The following is a 20,230-nucleotide window of genomic DNA, read 5'->3' as shown; positions in this document are numbered from 1 at the left end:
GAGGACTCTAACCAATGGAGTGAAGGAGGCTTGGCTAACCTTAGCCTCCCATTTTCTCTCTCCCCCCCGATGCAGGGTTCTGACCAGTCAGTCGCCTTTGATTATCAGTTGCCAGCAGCCCCTCTCTTGGCTCCTTGACACGAGCACCATATAAGGCGCAGCGATCTCCATAGAAACGTGTCAGTTTCAATAGTAGTGTCAAAGTTCACTATATACAGACATTCGCGCAGATCTCCGTTTCGGAAACATTGCTCCGCTGGTACTCCCGTTAAAACGCATTCTTTTTTGAGTCTCTGCTTCTTACATATTCCATTAGTTGTTTTTTTTTTTTCTTTTCTTTTTATCCTTGCTCTGTTCCTACTGGAGAGGTGAAACTACATAGGCACTCGGGCGACGTTGTTTTTTTTTTTTCTTTCGCCGGACCAGATGAGCTTTATTCATGAACATAGATAGAGAAATCCGTTCTTCAGTGTTTCCTCCTCTTCAACCGCGAAGACGGAGAGAGGAGCAAGGAAGAAAAAAGAGGGGAATTTATTTTGCACAGCACTTTGGATCTCCGGTCCACCAGAAAGCTATTATTTTTGCTTCAACGTGAAGAATTTTTATTGCGGTATTTTTTAAGAAAACTGATTTTTTTTTATTACGTCTGGGATCGCTTTCTCTATACACGATTGGGTTCCCGAATGGCTGACTGCAATTTACCTTGGAACTGGCCTCCCGACAATTGCATATCCTGATCGGGTGCCTTTCTATCGACTGCGGTATTTTGAATGTATTGATCATTTTCTGCTTCTACTTTTTTCCTTATGAGATTGAGTGCTCCGATTTGAATTCGCGCTGCCGTTCGTCCAAGACTTCCCTTTTCCCTGCTCCGATATCCGAGCGACCAGTTCGCTTGAAAGCACTTTTCGGGCCCGAGATATGGCAATGGTAGTTAGCGTCTGGCGAGATCCGCAGGAAGACGTGGCCGGAGGACCTCCGAGCGGCCCCAATCCAGCAGCTCAGCCGGCGAGGGAGCAACAGCAGGCGGCGTCAGCGGCACCACACACTCCGCAGACACCCAGTCAGCCAGGACCCCCGTCCACACCAGGGACGGCTGGCGACAAGGGCAGCCAGAATTCTGGACAGAGTCAGCAGCATATAGAATGTGTTGTTTGCGGGGACAAATCGAGCGGCAAGCACTATGGTCAATTCACCTGCGAAGGATGCAAAAGTTTCTTCAAGAGGAGTGTCCGAAGGAACTTAACATATACATGTCGTGCCAACAGGAACTGTCCTATTGACCAGCACCATCGTAATCAGTGCCAATATTGTCGGCTGAAGAAGTGTTTAAAAGTGGGAATGCGGCGGGAAGGTGAATATATTTTTCTAAACGCAACACACTATTGCTACACACAGGTTTATTGTTCAGAGCCAGTTACATAAAGCTCGCACTGTACTCATACAAACGCGAAATAAATTTGCTTTGATTGCTTACTAAAGAGTGTCAGAGGGCACGTACAAGCAGTAGTAAATCCGCTCGCATAGGCAAGATCAGCATGCATCTAATACAAGTAATATTGTTCACAGATAGGCAAGCATCATATGCACCCATTTCAACTCAGCCAATTACATGAGATATTAAAGTCATCCATGAACACTATATGTGTGTAAAGGAGAGAAAGAGAAGGATTAAGTGTGTGTGTGTGTGTGTGTGTATGTTTGCGTGTGTGTGCGCGCGCGTGCGTGCTGAAAGACTGCACAAGACTGCCGAAAAGCCTACTACACACACTAACCCCATATTGTATACCTAAATGAAATAAGAGGGTATAGTTTTATCTTTGAAAATAAGAAGTGTGTCTATTTTTACGTCGTAGCCTAGAGTAAACGTTTAGAGGCCTGTCTGTCCCCTCTCAGCCTAAGCTGTATGCGAACAATGGCCTTTGCAAGTCTACTCTTAATAACTGAGTAGAACAAAACTGCTGTTAATAACCTCTAAATTGTCTTAAAACAAGAATTAATTCAACGTAAGATAGTGCCTATATAATACATGTGCATTTTTGTTTGTTATCGATAATAAAAACAAAGTATTCGTGCTCGATTGTAGATAACATTTTTTTTTCTGGTTCAGAGTTAGTAGGCTATCTTAATCATTAAATTGCCTGTAAACTTATTAGTCTACTACACACAAATCTATGTATATTACAGGCATTTATGTCAAAGTATTAGAGTGTAGCATTTGTAATAAGAAAGAGGCTGCTGGCATTGAACTAGTTACTGAATAGTCGAGATTTAAGCTCGGTCCTCGTTCAATGTGTACAACATGTATATCAAACAAAAACATTTAAAAATCGTAATGTGTACGTGTGTGAAGACAAAAAAAAAAAAGAGAGAAAGAGCTAGAGAGTGTTTGTATGTCTTTATATTAGCAACTGAAGTTCATAAACAAAGGTAAACATTACCACCTATTAACCGACGAGGTTAGTATGATTTCAAGGACCATGTGAAAGTATTTATTTTTTATTTATTTTTTTATTTTTTTCGAAACTCAGTGCCGTAAATAGTTTGTAATTTAGTTGTATTTTCGAAGATGTAAAACAGCAGTCCAGACTACTCATTCACTCGAAGTAAAGCTTCCACATCAATGATGTTTCTCAGTTCTGGATGTACATTTCCTCTCCCTTTCTTTCTTTTTGTCAGCGGTTCAGCGAGGAAGAATGCCTCCAACCCAACCGAACCCGGGCCAGTACGCGCTAACGAATGGGGATCCTCTGAATGGTCATTGCTATCTCTCCGGATACATCTCGTTACTACTTCGGGCCGAGCCTTATCCTACGTCTCGCTATGGCAGCCAGTGCATGCAGCCCAATAATATTATGGGGATCGAGAACATCTGTGAGCTTGCGGCTCGTCTGCTCTTCAGTGCTGTGGAATGGGCGAGGAACATCCCTTTCTTTCCCGACCTGCAGATCACCGACCAGGTGTCCCTACTCAGACTGACATGGAGCGAGTTATTTGTGCTAAACGCGGCTCAGTGCTCCATGCCCCTACATGTGGCCCCACTGCTTGCCGCTGCCGGCCTGCACGCCTCGCCTATGTCGGCGGACCGCGTCGTGGCCTTCATGGATCACATTCGTATCTTCCAGGAACAGGTCGAGAAGCTCAAAGCACTGCACGTCGATTCTGCAGAATACAGCTGCATTAAGGCAATAGTGCTCTTCACATCAGGTGAGTGTGTGAGACGAGGCCTTACAGACATAAGGGGGCAATGCAATGCGGGGTGGATAAGCTTCGGCATCGAAGCTAGCTCAATAGTGGGCCTCAAGCTGGCTTTGTACTGTAAAATCTCTTTAGCGCACAAGTAATAAAGTGGTAGGCCTATTTCAAATGTATTAAAAAGACATCCACAAATATTTAATATTTAATGTAATACAAAATTGCATATATTATTGTAGTCAACCGATACTATTATACTAATTATAGACTGTTTTGCAATATTAGTGGAGGATGACAATAAAGCATAAAATTCTATTTTTTGCATGGAATTGAATATGCATTTCAAAGTAATTCAGTGTGTTTGGAAAATATTTAGGCCAGTATTTGCACAATCAAGTGTAGATCTAGTTTAGAATATCTTTCTTAAATCTGCACAACCACTGTTCACAGTTGTACACGATGCCACTGTGTGCAGACACAAATATACATCTAGGGCCCTTTCTGTTGAGAAAAGATGACTAGCGAGGCCTCTGTTATTAATAATTGCTTTTAAGCTGTAGGGTGATATTTAAAAATGATATTTAGTAGGCTATGAATTCGTAGAAATATCCGTCATACTGGTGTCTGTCTAGCCTATTTAATGACGGGGTAATTTGCCAAAAAAGCTATAGCAATTTTACCAAAACCTTGATGACACCAAATTACCCTCACACCTCTAGCATTGTAATTGATGTTTATAATATATTAGTATTTTTCTGGACAACAGACGATAATAAATATAACATTGTTAAGATTTAAGCGGACTGTTGTTTTTGATATTGTATTATATATAACGTAATATTAGCCTATTACGTGCGTATTTTAATAATATCAACTTTAATATATTTATTTTAGCAGCTGGAATTATATATAGGCTACGTTTTGACAAATACAATTAAGTAGTCAATACCACTACCCTTTGATTGTTGAGCAAAGGGGTAGACTTAACACACACACGTATACATACGATTTATAATTAACAAAACGTGTCTAAAAAGACACTAGCTTACTGATTATGTTCTGTAGTGTAACCATAAAATTTGTAATCTTTTCCCCCTAAAGTGAAAATAAGATGAGGCGTTCAAGTTAGTTTAAGTAGGCCACGGTTCGGTTTACACTTTGTGTATTGCCTTAATTTTCAGGAATATGTGTTAGTGTTGATTAGCATATGTACAGCATGCCAAACATGTAAAAAAAAAAAAACATTTGTTTATGTTTTAAACTTCTAATCTTTGCCACCGAAATGTAACGTTATAGGCTATTTGATTCTCAATGACGTCAGTCTCACACAGAACCTTCCTTGCCATTCTTAACAATGAATTGTTTACAAAGCACTCAGATATTTTGGGTCTGAAGTGGGTAGCGAATCAGAACAACTTCTAGACACTTCGGTAAATCCGGATTTCCCAATTCGTAAGACGTGAACGCAGTATGTTTCGATAATAACTATAGGTTATCTTCTGATTTGTTGCCATGCTGAAGTGCTGCATAAAGTTTTGTGACGTCATGGATTAATAATTCATAATGCGACCCTTGGTTTTGTATCTTTCGAGTTCTTTTCTGATTAAGTGTAAATCGTAAAGTATTAGCAAAAACATTCCTACACGAAACACATTACATTGTATTTTGCTGAATTGTCTCTGTTTTTATAGCAGTGCTTTCTGCACATGCTGGCTGCAGCGGAAAGTGGCCCATGAGGTCACATTACTGAGAGATTTTTGCAAGGACTTAGCACAGTTCAGAAGTTCAGAAGGTTATTGTATTTGACCGCAGTGCGTTCTAGTCCAGTCCAATTAAGATCAGTCGCCGAGGAATGTTGCACACCAAGCCCTTACACTTTAAGTCTTAAATTGAACAAAACGTAAACTCTAATTCTGAATATCTTCAACACAGCCGCCATATTAGAATGCTGACAAAATACGTATTGGCCTGGCGATGGTGTTCAAGAGAATGGACGTTTGGCTGAACTGATTCTAGCAGTTCCAATGGTTGAGCTATGTGTTTACTGCACTGGCGTTCGCGCGGTAGGCTATTTGCAAACATGTTTGACGTAACGTCATTAATTGACATACACTATCGACCTAGAGCAGTTTTCTGTAAAATACATGTCCTTTTTTCTGAAATTTAGGCGATTGTGTCCTCAGGCAAGTCCACGGTAATAAATGTGATTGCTTCCAGCGGCCTTGCCTCCTCATTCAAACTCACAGCAGAGGCAACTGCTGGTACAGGGAATCGAACGAGAAATGACTCGGTAGCATCTGGAAAGCAATTAGGTTATAATTCGGTTATTACCATGCCAAATTCTCTGTCAAATATGTAGCTAGATATTTCCATATTTGACACAGACACGAGCGCCTTCTCCAGTCGATCCTCTTCAGTCGAGCTTACTATGCACCCTCGTCCTTGCGTACTCTTTGTTTAGTCTGATTTGTGAGCGTGCATGTGGTATGTCCCCTACAACGCAGGGAATACGTTCTGTTACTCTTGAGGGATTGCACAGTCGTATTGTTTATTTATATTACAGGCAGCCTCATACGCTGCGTGATGCATGATGTTGGGCTCGTGTTTGTTCATCTCACTTTGTCAACAACACGTAATGCTGATGCTGAATGATAACCTGGGCCTCTTTTCTGTGCTGTGTTTTGTCTACTCAGACGCTTGCGGCCTGTCAGATGCTGCACACATCGAGAGCCTGCAAGAGAAGTCTCAGTGCGCCCTGGAGGAGTACGTGAGGAGCCAGTACCCGAACCAGCCCAGTCGCTTTGGCAAGCTTTTACTGCGACTGCCTTCTCTCCGCACTGTCTCTTCGTCAGTAATTGAACAGCTGTTCTTCGTTCGCTTGGTAGGTAAAACTCCCATTGAAACCCTCATCAGGGATATGTTATTATCCGGGAGCAGCTTCAACTGGCCCTACATGTCCATTCAATGATCCGAATGAGCGAGTGAAACAAAAAGACTGAAGGACCAAAATTCTGCAAGCCCTTTCAAGAAGACTATATATATAGGACCTAATTTCTGACCACTTAGGAAGACACTCTTTTTTGTCTTCTGGGACCGAAATGGAATATGTAATGTACAAAGATTAAAGAACTGGACGTACTCCCGTGCAAATCCATCGTCGTCATCAAGAACACTCTCCATTTTGTAAAATACTAGTCTTTATTTTCTTTTCTTTTTTTTTTTTTTTCTTCTTTTTTTTCTTTTGTAAAGAACAAAATACGTACAAATAAAATGAAGAACATCATATGCGCAGTAAATGAGCAAGACTTAGCGGGAAAGAAATTTCCAAGCAATTATAAGAAATGTCCTGTGTCTATGTATCTCTGTTTTGTATTTTTTCTGGTTCTAAACCAGTTTTTTCTGTGATTCTATACTAATGATTTTTGATATAACCTTTTGCTTCTTATAATGAGTGCGATATATGTTGTTGAAGATATGTTCTCCAAGAATTAAAATTGAAGTGAGAATTTAAAAATAAAGAAAAACATTAGACAAATAAGACACAGTCTAATCGCAATGACAATTTCACTGATGGTTGAGCCTTCCCCCACTTGATGCTATGGACATGCAACTTCGGCAAATCTGACCTCATGGACATTTTAAAGGAGAGGACACCGGTGAAACTTTTTCTTGGTCGTATGTGTGTGCGAGTGTGTGTGTTGAGTCAATCATCAGTCAGAGATAAAAGACATGAAAAGTCAAAAGCACTTTTAATATATCATTTTCAAATACATTTTGTTTGTTTCGTCTTGATATTTCCGCTATTTCTTTTTTATTGGATGTTGCCTTTCATTTTTGCTCAATCCATGATATGCCTGTGCAGAAGGGTCGCGTGAAGTTGTGTGATGGTGACTATACTATTAAAAAGGAAATAGGCAACACTGTCTCGCTCTCAGCAAATTCAATCTTCTTCATGCTATCTTCTTCAAGCTGTTCTAATGGCAGGTATTTGGGGTGTGCTTTTACATGGATTCATATTTCTGTTTGCTAAGGAAGGCCAACAAAAACACATAGGTTTGTTTCATCAAAACGTTTTGTTAAGCAATGTTGACACAAAATGTCAAGCCCGTCAAGAAGAGTTTTGAAATAACCTCTATAGAATACCATATATGTTACAAATGTAGGCATTCGATTACTTTTGCTGGCATATTTATTCTCTGTGAGCGTTTTGGTGAGCACGTGCGTTTTATATATTATCTGGAGTCACAGCATCGTGCGCAGAATAAGATTTCTGTGACGTTGCTACCGACTGGTTCAAAGATCTTTGCCTGTTTCAGCGCATTAATGTTTAATATTTTTCCCAGGCTGAACTGAAAGGCTTGCTCATAGTCAAAGGGAAGATATACAGAAATGTCGTCCCTCTAATGAGGCAATGAGGGTTTCTTCTTCTATCACCACAGTTTTGAGAAACGAAGTGGAGAGAAAAAGAAAACAAATCCATCTAAACTCGCAGACTATTATTACTTGGAGGTGATCGCGAACGGATCTGTGTTAGAACAGATGTTTTCACTAGGAGCGCAGCAGCAGTTATATGTGTGATCAATCTAAGATATGTATAATGCCGCATGTAAGCCGGTCGATAGAAGCACTAAATGTGATGTATTGTACGGAGATAGAGAGAAATTCATGTGCAGCCTCAAATGATTGGTTAGAACCATGAAAGGAAATCACTTGATACTCATACATGCGCGATTGTCCTTCATATGCACGTAAATACATTTTACGTGTGATGTTTACGGTGGGAAGGAGGCGTGTTTTTATAAGTACAACGACAAGGACTTTCGCTGACCCCATGTCACTGAAAATTTTACATTCAAGTTCGTTATCAGTTGTTTCACATAAAGAGAGAATGACCTAATCACTGAACTAATATGCGGGTTTGGCTATGCCCTAATTATTCGTGATTCAGACTGTTTTTCAGTAAACCTACCAGGTAATACTGGCGTTGACATATGTTTCATTTAAATAATCTGATAGCTTATAGCGCCTTTAAAAGCTATTTGTGGTTCAGCATCCAAAGCCACATTGGCAAATATTCTGTTTAATATGTATTCGAAATATATATGATCTAAGGGGAAGATCAGTGTTCATTTCGTGAAATAATCTGTAGTAGCTATACAATCTTTGGAGGGGCTGTTAGCTTTTTTGGTGATGTAGTTAACGATCATATGTCTCAGTTTTATTTTTTGCATCGCCTTACCCACCATATACATTAGCGCTGTAAAACGAATTTCCATCATAAAAAAGCGTGACCATATACTTTTTGTGACTATGGCGTCTAATTGCGCATGGCTTTCTCTGAATTAAATATGGTCAGGTTATGCTATTTGGAAAAAAGATGCAATACACAAGGGAATTATATGGAGGACAAGTAGAGAGACTTTGTTGCTGGAAACCAAACGTTTTTCACAAAAGGACTAAGCTATAAATGTGTGCCGATATAGCCAATGTGTTGTCAATTTTAAAATCAAAGTCAGAAGGCCTTAAATTATCCAAATATGACAACAAAGGCAAGTGTGCCCTTGTTTTCTTATATAATGCTTCGACTAAAGTGTTGACCATCGCATTGAGCTGAAATTTAAAACACTTTCATGTTCAGCAGTAATGAGATCAAAATCCCTGAAGATTTTTCCCTCTATTTCACGGGAAATAGCAGAATGAGAGGAACACATTCTATTGAGATTTACATTTGTTGGACTTGAGGCTATATAAAGCAATAGTTGCTAAGGACTGAATTCGTGCCATGTGTTCCTAATTAACAAAGCAAAAAATTATCCATAAAAGAACATGAATCAAATGCAACAAGAAAAGGGCTATTCTAGTCTCTGTTTGAGATGTTTGTCGACCTATGTTGTGTACTAATGCACGACTATTTGCATTTAACTTTCGTTGCTTGTTCTCTACTGCGTACATTTTAAATGCACTTGCATGGTCTCATAATTGTCAGTCAGTGGTTTCAGTCGATTTCTTCACTTAGATCTAAAGTGGGTTAGGAGGTTAGCATGGCAGTCTTACCTCACGAAAAAGACTACCAAAGGACTGAGACATACAGTTTTCCTACAGAAAATAAATAGTCACTGCGGGCTTGGAATGTAACTGCTGTTAGCTTAGTCACGCTTGACTGAGGTACGAGTGTTTATCTGACACATTTTGGATATTCGGACATCATTTATGGTTTTAGATGTTGTCTGTGTGGAGGGGAAGAACAGACACCTAAAACATGAAGTTAGACATTTGTGTTATTTCGATCTGGGCCTTTGGTCATCACACTTGTACATCCAAAGCAAGCCAAATGTGTGTTGTTTCATTTCATTTATTAACCTACATGTGAATGGGACTTAATAGTGTTATTTCTTTGCTTAATCTATCTATCTATCTATCTATCTATCTATCTATCTATCTATCTATCTATCTATCTATTCATCAATACGCACATTATGTGAAGATAAAGTAGTGCTAAATTCATGTAGAAGGTAATGTGGTGGAAGTTATTGTTTGAAAAATGTTGTTTGAAGTTCTTGGGAATTTTGCACTTTAATTACACAAATTGCCTGTTTACATTGTGCCACGGAGGCCATATGCAGGCTATGACGCTACATTTCTGTTAACATTCTCAATGATCACTGCATAATTCTACGTCCACAGAGCTCCCAGCAAGCTTAAGCCGTGGATCAAATCCAACACAACAGGATATAAAATATCCCCAGTTGTGAACGTAACATAAGGCGACGCCTGTGCTTGCATGTGTGTGCGTGCGTGCGTGACTTAGTTGAACCGTAGAGTTGTGTCGTATGTGTGTTCCACTTCGAGAGTGTGTGTGTGGTCGGGCCTGGTGTGAGGTATAGGGAGGCGAGAAAGCACAGATCGCTGTGTAAGCGATCCCTTTGTGTTGATTTAGGTAGACGTTTGCTGTATATAACGTTCAAGGCTGATAATATCATTGCCTCGCCAGATAAATAAAGCTTTGGCCAAACCATCGGGTCAGCTATCGATCCCTTCTGCGTGCAGAGAGAAAGGGAATGAGACGGCACAGGGACAGAGAAAAAGAGGGGGGTCTCTTATTAGCATTCCATACCCATGACCGACCACTGACAAGTAAAAGAGATATCTAGCTCAACGCCATACATCTCCTGCTCTGTATACTTTTCATTGGATAATAAAGTTTACTTGGCTTGTTGTCAATGACAAAGTAACGAGGATATGGAAAAAAACGACAAATAAAACCACATCGTTTTAAATATTTATTATATAATTATGAATACAAACAATTGTGAAAACACTTGATTTAAGGTTTAAGGTGAATAACAATTTCAAATAAAAATGAGTTTTTAGATGGGGGATTTTTTGCGAGAAAAAAACGAGACATAATTGTGCAAAAAAAAAAAAAAAAAACTTTTTTTTTTTTTTTACACGAAGCAACTGATCTTCTTAAAGTACGGCACTGTGTAAGCAAAGTAGCCAATTCTTTTTTAAGATACGCATGTAAAAATATCTATTTACAGTTTCTTAACACTGAAAACTTTTCCACAAGGGGATTGTTGCAAGTAAAGCCACAAATAAAGAACGCGATCAAATCTTTGTCCAACAATGACAGCTTTTTATCATTTAGTTAGTTTTTTCTCCAAACGTTTTTTTTTTTTTTTTTTTCACTCCCACCCATCGTCCCGTCTTTATCTTTCTTTGTTGTTTTAAAATATGCATGTCTCTCCGGAATGCTAGTCACGGGTCCAAACTTTGCGTCCAACCTCCCACATGAAATGATCCCCCTTAAAGGGGGCTCAATATGTCTCAATCTGCACTTCGGTTCACTCAAAGCATTTGGGTACAGAGGACAGACTCTAGAAAAAGCATAAATTAAAGGACAAGTCACAGAAGAGCGACTTTATCAACACGTCTTGACGAAGAGTGGAGACAGCGACAGCAAGATTTTGAAGAATTGCGCAGATGTCCTCCAAAAAAAGTAAGAAAATTTGTTTTCATTTCGTCCCCCTTAAACGCGCGCGTGTGTGTGTTAGGGCTCCCGGATGCGCGCTCCTGTGGAAGAGTGTGCGTGAACGCGCGTTGTGGTAGAATAGCTCAATAGAGATGGAGAGAGAGCGGAGGTGGAGGGAGGGAGCTCTGTGGGAAAGCAAGAGACTAGAGGATGTCTCGACGTGCGTGTATGTATGACTCTGACTGTCATTAACAACAAATCAATCAACACGTGGCATTTAAACTCGAAAGTGCCAGCTTTCCGTGTTTGTCTGTGTGCTGGAGAAATAAATCATTGCCGGAAAAGGGAGCTTTGGTGAACGGAAAGTTTGCTTTGAAAGGGAAACGTAAAACAAGAGGTAACCGACTCGAGGCGACGCAGACGTAGTTTTAACTGCGAAATATAAAATAGGCTACACTTTCGGTCTTATTTTTAATAAGCGGATTGACACTGAGTGAATACGATATTCGGCAGCAATCAATGTAAAACTTGGAGTCTCGGAGATAACCGTGAATTTGTTTATTTTAAGAAACGGTTATAAATATTCTTGAGACTCTTCGATACTCCTTCGGGAAGAAATGAAAAGCCTGCTTGTTACCGAGATATAAAAAATACGCTTTTCATAGACGGACAGAGGACAGTTTTCTTCATTCAGTTTTCCCTTCAAGAACAGTAAACATGCTGACGTCAGATTATCGTGAGATCTTCAAGACAAAGCGCATGTAATTAGTGCATTTATTCAGTGATGCAAATATGTTTCCATAGACATACACAAGCACATTTTCTGATCCTTACCACATGGACAGTAAAGAAATGTCGTTGCTACATACCTGATAACGTCCTGGTTTTTCAGCAATATTTACTGCCCGTTTTTATAATACACAACAGATGGTTTGCGCCTGTGCTACCGCAGCCAGCGACACTCCCAATTTTACTCAGCAGCATTTTGTTGCAGTTGCGCTTAATAGCTGGGACCAAATTAACAATGACCCACTTTTCATATGCAGACAGCTTCATCTGTATTCGATATACATATTTTTCACATATCCATACACACATTAAAATGTATGTAATTACTGAACAAGTACAATATCTCACATACATCTAAATTATTAGCCTCATAAACAGCAAAAACAAGAGACGACAGAATGCTATCTATCTATCTATCTATCTATCTATCTATCTATCTATCTCTATTTCCTTTTTTAAACACAACATAAAACAAATAAACAAGCATTTTAGTTACTAATTCGTAGCAGGCGGCCTGACAGGCTTGGTGAATTATGTTGTGGTTAATATTGGCCTAATTTCGTTTTTATTTGCCTAATTTCTCAGCATGACTTCTATTTTCTTTCATAATAAATGACTGAAGCGTTTTGTCGAGGGATATTTTTCATCCCAGTTATATAGACCGGGTCTTGACAGAGGCATTATCTCTCTTGCTCTAGTGTTGGTCCCTGCCACGGCTCTCTGATCCCACGCCTTTTCCCCCTTTATGCTGCCTGTCTTGCCTATAGTTGTCGCAATTTGTGCGTTTGATAAATACATACGCATTCCCCCACTTCCAACAAGACGCGAAAACGTTTCTGTAGTACCTCAACTGCACTATGAGTTTAAATATGAAAGGTAAAATGACGGAGAACGCTTACTACAAAAGTAACGTCAAAATACTGTAGAGTATTTTAAGTTTTAAGAGCATATTTGAATATATATATATATATACACATTTATGGGTTGGGGAGAGGGGGTTTGGGGACTACTCACTGATGTTACAGTAGCCTAATGCATAAGTTGCAGAACCCACTTAAATAGGAAACAGAACAAGTAATTAAATTAGTTATAAGTCTGACATTGCCCATCATTTGTAGCATATATATATATATCCTATATATATTTTTGAAAATGTATAAATAATAAATAAATTAAAAAAAATTATATTTTGGAGGTTGTTGACATATTACAGGACGTGAATATTTAAAAAGCCGTTATTTGTTAGTGAAGATAATTATTTTAAGGCCTGATGCAAGGAAGCGTCTTCTTTATGGATAAGAAGCCACATCTCAACATCCACCGGTCAAACCACTAAGCCAGTTTTCTCGTGCGCTCAAATATGTATGCGCGCGCTCACGTGTGATTGTCTGTCTAAAGATGGGGGTCGGTCTGAGGATTCAAGGAAGGGAGAGAGAAGGTGGGTTCATCCGTTCTTTCAGAATGACCTGGCTCCACTCTTAAAACAATCCATGCCATTTATGTTATTAATCTGAATCTGGTGTGGTTCCATCTATTAGAGACGAAGTGTTTGTATTGCTCAAGCTTTTCTTTCCTCCTTTTATGCTTAATCAGAATGCAAGGAGGTCTGAACCGTTACCAAAGGCACTCCCAAATATTCCATCCGCTGTAGAGCTATCTCTGTGCGGTATTTATCCCTGAAATTCAAGCCCCTGCCCCCCCACGTCCAAATTCATTTGCATTCGTAGATGATATCAATAAAGAATAGCAGGGATCCTATTTGGTTGTGGCAGAGCTGGGGGAAGGTGGCTTATTCGGTCAAAACTGGACAGAGAGGACGAAGACCCTGAGGTCAGCTGACCATTCAGTGCAAGGTGGCGGGAGGCGGAGGGGTCTGGAGAGGCTTATTTGAGAGCAGGCGTGTTTGTAGCCAGGCAATGAAAAGGAGTCAACCACAAAGCTCGTCATACTTCAAATACACCCCATCACGTCTTCAGTCTTACCTCTCAACTGCAAAATCGGAGGAAGCTAGTTTCTTTAAGAGGGTAATTCTTCCAAGTTTGCTTTAGCTTTTACCACCGTAAACATGCACGGGGAGTTGAAATGATCATGACTACCAAAATCCAAAACTTTAAAGACATAGCCTACTAAGATCTGCATTTATAGACTATAAATGACATTTAAAAATAATTCGACAGTGTATCAAAACATCTCCATTTACGTTGTTATTTCAGTGCAGTAGCGCATTTTGACCCTCTGGTTACGCAAATTTGTGTAAATCCCATATTTATATTATAAAACGGGAAACTAGACTATTTTTTAAACAAATAGCAAATGGCAAGAGAGATTGTGTGTGGCTAAATGTGGAAATGTTGTATGAGGCCTGTCGTCAAACGGCTCATTGGACGAGCTACGGCCAATCCGCATGTGGACCTTTCAGTCATTTCAAGCTGGAGGAAGAGGCCCATGTCTTTAATTCATAACGAAAATTATTAAGATGTATTTGCATAAATGTTCCTTTTTATATAGGCCCATTTAATTTTTGCGTCATATATATATATATATATATATATATATATATATAGGCCTATAAAAAGTTGCAAATTATAAATTGATAAAACAAATTGTCAAAGATATGTAGTCGATGTAGTATCAGTAACCAAGGAAATAATAAGTCTTATTATCAGTGATACCATAAATGATATGAAAATGAATGACTAGATAATGAAAACGTTTGCAATTCAAGAACTATATATGAAAACCTTGCAGGTGAACATCAAATTGTCATCTCTGTAGATATTAATTTGAAGATTTATTTATTTATTTATTCGTATAGTCCTGCAGTATTCGCTTTGAACACTGAGTGTTTAAGTTCCCATTCCGAACGATTCAGGTTATGAATTTACATAACCTTTTCTCCTTGCAGCTGACTTTGTGAAACTTCTACTCAGTGTATCTTAAAGATGCACAGATTGGCATAGGCATAATTAACCTCTGTGCTTTCGTTCATTCAGACGTTCACCAGAAGTGTGGCAGAGTTAGCTTCAACTTTAAATATAATTCACGGTTCAAAGTCACCACCATATTCTAAAGCGAAGCATGTACTGTTCTTAAGGTAATAATTGAACATAATACACTGTTTTGTCTGTTCCAAATGATCAATATGACCAATGATTCGCTTTATTATTGCTAGAAGATAACAATAGTTCGACCAAAGGTTGTTTTATGTCGTTTTTACATTTCTCATGCATTCAGATTCCTGTGAGGTCGGAGGATGGCGGCTTTGTTGGTGCTCTGGCGTTCTCATGCCTTGTAAAGGGTGCTGTCTAGAGCTGTTTGTTTCTCCCTTTATTTGCTAGATGGCGCTCTGTGTTCTGGGACCCTCAGTTAGAGGAACAAACGGTCCTCAGTTTATTCTTTTCCCGTTTGCCATTGTTCATCTACACACAGTTTTAAAGCTTTTTTTTTTTTTTTCTCTCGTCTTGTCCTTCACACTTTGGATTCAAAAAAGTTATATTTGAATGTGTAGTGAAATAATAATTATAAAACATATTCTGTGATTATATGCGGTTAATTTGTATAAGTAATTAGAGTTGTAGATTTGTGCAGGCTGTTTTAGAGTATATTATGGTTTTATTTTATTATATGATGTTATATCACATATGGTAAATTATGCTGCTTTGGGATTTGGTCATTTAATTGATATAGACTATGAAAATCTTTATGGAATTATTAAAACGTTTTATTATATCAAAATGACTGTTTCTGTAAATCATTAAAAAAAACTTACAAAGCGCACCACAAATTCATTGTTTTTAGCTATCATTTTGAATAATCTATGAATCTATGATTTCGATACATTTTAAGTTGTATCCAACTAACTCAGCAATATTTCAGTGGACTGCAGAGTCAATAAATTTCCATGTTAAAACAATGATATCATTTTGAATAGCGTTCTAAAATGTGTTTTAAACCCTATAAGTCTCGGTAGATTTTCTTCTCAAAAAACGCACCTATAATTTTATATTATTACATCTTAACAGACAGAAATAAGTGGATTTATTCACATTTCCACAAAAACGCGTTTTTCCCCCCCGAGTGTTAAGAAGATATATTGCAGCACTTACACTTTCTCTAAATAGTGGATTGTCCATATTTGACGTTGATGAATGTGCCCACGACGTGAAGAACATTTAAAGATGTCGTTTAAATGTTATGCCAGATTGCTCAGCGGACGATGAGGAGCACCAGTCCGACAGGATTCACAAAAATTACACATGAAATATCAAAATAAAAAGAGATTATTTTACCCCTCTTTCTATTTTACATGACAAGGATATTATGATAGAAATATATTGGTTCAGTTTTCTGCTTTGTTTTATATCATCACGTGTAAATGCCGCTGTTTAGGACATGATTTATGTTATATATTAATATTTTGTTTGCATGTTATTCACTTAAGTAATCAGTTCAATTATTATTTATTATTTTATGATAAACCACACTGTTCATTTTACGCTTTTGTATTTGCATTATATTCGTAGGCCTATATTATATTTGTGTGTTTATTTTTTATATTTTATCCAGAAAAGGTGATGACATAGCCTGTGTTCGTTAACTATAATAAAAACCAGTTTTTTCCTGTATGTTGTGTCCCTCTATCCGGCCCACTCAAACCTCACCACAGAGCCGGACTGACTTTTAAGGCAATGAGAGCATTTATACAAATATGATCAAAACATATTACTGTAGCCTGTATGTTTACGTTGTTTTTGTTTGTTGCTGGGTAAAATTGAACTTCTTGGAAAGTAAATAGACTGTAGACCACATTAAGTTTTTCAAAAACCCATGAAACGTTAACTGGAATCAATTAAACTTTTAAGATAAATAACAAAAATTAAGATTATCTGAGTCTTACCTGCATTAAAAGACCCATAACTAATACATTACTACTCATTAACATCTTCCAAAGACAGGCTAATTAAGAGGTAATATAATTTCTAGGCTTAATGTTACTGCTGTTTAAGAAAACGTATTATTCTTAGTTTTGTTCCATAGTAAATATGGGAGATTTGAACCATAATTTTATAGCCCCACCAGTATGAGATAAAAACGAAATCTGGCTGAGAAACGGGTACAAAGCCTTTCTGGTGCTTGTGACATTGCTCGCTGTCAGGATAGTTAGCAATGTTCTAATATGGACGGTGGCTCCAGAGGCTCATCTCTTGGGGTTTTAATTAACAAGCTGTCTCAAAGCTGTAGAGATCCATCAAACAGTCTCTCCCCACTAGCAAACCCCCCCTTCCGTCTGAACAGTCTCGCAGCCTCTTTGGCGTTACTTGAGAGTTCTCCGTGACTCCCCATTCAGCTTTGTTCCTGTATGAATTCGCTTGCTTATCGTATGTCAGATTACATCGCAGCGTAGTTCCTATGTTTGACTTTGGGTTTGTGTTCGCATGGACGGTGAGTGAGTGAGTGAGTGAGTGAGTGTATGTATATGCCTGAAGAGAGGTAGAGAGGAGAATATGAGAGGTTTTAGAGGTTTCTTTATCTTATGCACAGCCAAATGAGCTATGATAAAACGCAGCTGCAGTCTTAAACTTCAGCTTCTACCTCATCCACACACTCACCTACATCACTAGCACAACTGGATGTGAACGTCCCCCCACGGAAAAGACAGGGGCGAGTTCAGGGTCAACAGAGAGCGCTGTCCATGGTCCTATTCAGAGGTGCCTGGGTGCTCTTATCAAATTAGACAGGACAAGTTTCAAATCGATGCCATCGCCTCTATCTGGAGACTGCCACTGGTTTACAACCTTTAACAAGCCACCCTGACAGTCAGTGCTCCAAGCGCAAATACACACCTCTGTCACGGTGATGGAGCGATCATGACCGCTAATGGACGGGGAAGAAAGGGTGAGATAACACACTAGATAACAGGTGATGGTGATCTGAATATCGTTACGAATAACGCGCATGAGCAAACAAGCAAGCTTCTTTATTTTCGCTTAAAAAATTTCGAAGGTATGAAATAGGCTAAATATAAATACAAGTATAATATCAAAAGGTTTTCTTAATTGTGCTCGTTTTTTTTTTTTTTTTTTTTTTGAAAAAATATTAATAAATATAAGTATTATATAAGTGTTTACACATACTTGTCGATCTTTCTAAACGAATATCAGCATTAAAAAAAGCATTAAAAAATAAAACGAACAATACAAAATTGTATGAACAATTTGTGACATAGCATATGCAATATTTCATTTGACTCCGGTTGTTTGAACATTGAAAAAAACATTTGTTTCGTTGATTTATGACGTTATTTTTTCACTCCACAAGCCTAAAAAAATTCTAAAAGCCTTTAGGGAAAAACAAACAAACAAAATAACCAAACAGGAAACTAAATATTGCAGCAAACCAAATCAATACATGAATTAACATCTCACTATTATTTTATGTATTAAATTCATATGCATTTTTTTCTTCTAGAAGGATACTTTTAATCACTGCATAAATTTTCTTTGGAGTCTGTATTTCTAATTCTCTTAAAATGAATATTGTTAAGACTGTTGCTGTGAATCGCAATTAACTAAGCTTATCCTTTTAGCGTTTTTTTTTTTTTTTTTTTTTTAATCATAGCATGAACCTAAAATCCGTTTCAAGCTTAAAAAAAAAACACAGTAAGATCTGATCATATATCACCTCTGCTTTCTTATTTATCCATAGGTTTTTTAGTTCAATAGGCTACCTTGCCTCTCATTCCGACTTTCAGGTCCACTCCAGAACACTAAAGATGATACATTTGAACTTATTTTTAACTCTCGTTCTTATTTTATCTTTTTCGAATGTTGCTTTCCTTCACAGTCTTACATTTGACGTCTAAGATAAAGCGAAAAGGAAGCGCTGTTTGTCTTACTTGCACACTGGAAACCTCGTCAGTTTCTCATTCCGTGACAGATTTGCTTTAAAGGGAGTCGCCTAAAACAATAATAAAGACCTATTGTTCTCGAGCTGACTTAAAAGACTATCTGGGCACATTTTAGACGCCTTCGCCCAGGTATAACAAACCTCGTCACGTACACATCATTCCCATCAAAAGTTATGCTATCAGCTCTCGTTGAATCTGGGTGGCGTTTTTCATCCTGGATGCTGATTCAGATAGAGACATAAAAGAACAGGTAGTCGAATGGAAGGACACAGCGGTTTGAAGCAGTGACGGTTGTCAGGGAGATGAGAGAGAGAGAGAGAGAGAGAGAGAGAGAGAGAGAGAGAGAGAGAGAGAGAGAGAGAGAGAGACCACACTCTAAAAGCGTGAGAGACAGCACTGAATTTAGGAGAGATAGAGACGGCCTAAACGCAGCCACGAATCGGCAGCCAATTAATGGATATTGCCATGCATCCATTTTATCACCCCATATATGTGAGATATATATCACACCTTCACACTCATACACTCTCCTCTGTCTACCTTGTTGCCTGTCAGGCTGTTTTTAACGGCAGTCCGTCAGACGGGCACCTCTGTGGCCTCGCTAATTTGGGTTCATTGGATGGCAATAACTTAATTTAGAGCCTCATCTTTTGGGGCGTTTCTTAATGAGGATGCGCTGTGCAATAACGCGCCGGTTATTCAGGTGGGAGCAACCAGCACCGCGCACCAATGTGTTTAGCCTCCAAGGAACCCGTTAAGCTTGATGAGACTCATCTATAATGCGTGATTGAATACCAGGGTACTATAAGCTTCTGACGAGACAGAACCGCGCTCAACTGACTCTCAGTCCTGACTGAAGAGGCCTTCAGCCGTTCCTCCAACCTCACATCACAGAATCAAGTGGAGAGTGGCGCATAATAAGAGTTTTAAGGCACTGTTGTCTGGTTTCATTGAAAAGGCCTCTTGTTGTTTAGAGAGGATCAGGTTTTATCGTGTCCTAACCCTGGGTCGCTGGATATCACGGTGACCCGCTTGGCACCCATATGTGGGAATTCCATCTCTAGCTGTAAAATGACAGGTTGTAACGCTCCGAGCGCTCCGGTTACTTATGTGACCTTAACCAAGTGATTTAAGTCCAGGTCTTCTGGCCCTTGCTCTTAAAGCCCCCCATTAAGAACTGAGTGGCGAAAATGTTTTTAGACAAGTGTGGGACTACAAGACATATAGTGAGGTGTATACTGTTCTCTTAGATTTCAAACCTTAAAAAAAAAGCAACCTTAAAAACCATAAAAACTCTGGCAACTGTTAAATGGGCAAAATGTGCATGTTTCTATGCTAATAACATTATTATTATTATTATACTAGGC

General features: G+C 38.7%; 1 protein-coding gene across 1 annotated transcript; it reads left to right on the top strand.

Moving 5' to 3' along the window:
- Window positions 1–224: 224 nt before the first annotated feature.
- nr2f1a (nuclear receptor subfamily 2, group F, member 1a) lies at window positions 225–7,118 on the top strand. The gene is made up of 3 exons (XM_051895769.1): window positions 225–1,354; window positions 2,680–3,207; window positions 5,889–7,118. The coding sequence occupies exons 1-3, from the start codon at window positions 922–924 to the stop codon at window positions 6,161–6,163; spliced, it is 1,236 nt and encodes a 411-aa protein (XP_051751729.1). The 5' UTR covers window positions 225–921; the 3' UTR covers window positions 6,164–7,118.
- The last annotated feature ends 13,112 nt before the right edge of the window (window positions 7,119–20,230 follow it).

Source organism: Ctenopharyngodon idella, chromosome 5 (genome assembly GCF_019924925.1).
Source record: "Ctenopharyngodon idella isolate HZGC_01 chromosome 5, HZGC01, whole genome shotgun sequence".
Lineage (NCBI taxonomy): Eukaryota > Metazoa > Chordata > Actinopteri > Cypriniformes > Xenocyprididae > Ctenopharyngodon > Ctenopharyngodon idella.
Note: the sequence above shows the minus strand (reverse complement) of the source record. Positions and strands in the feature narration are given on the sequence as shown.

Excerpts from the sequence above, each read along its gene's own strand:
- nr2f1a (XM_051895769.1), top strand. The coding sequence starts at position 922 with ATGGCAATGGTAGTTAGCGTCTGGCGAGATCCGCAGGAAGACGTGGCC. Across the intron at positions 1,355-2,679 it reads AGTGGGAATGCGGCGGGAAG|CGGTTCAGCGAGGAAGAATG; the intron begins GTGAATATATTT and ends TCTTTTTGTCAG. Across the intron at positions 3,208-5,888 it reads AATAGTGCTCTTCACATCAG|ACGCTTGCGGCCTGTCAGAT; the intron begins GTGAGTGTGTGA and ends TTGTCTACTCAG.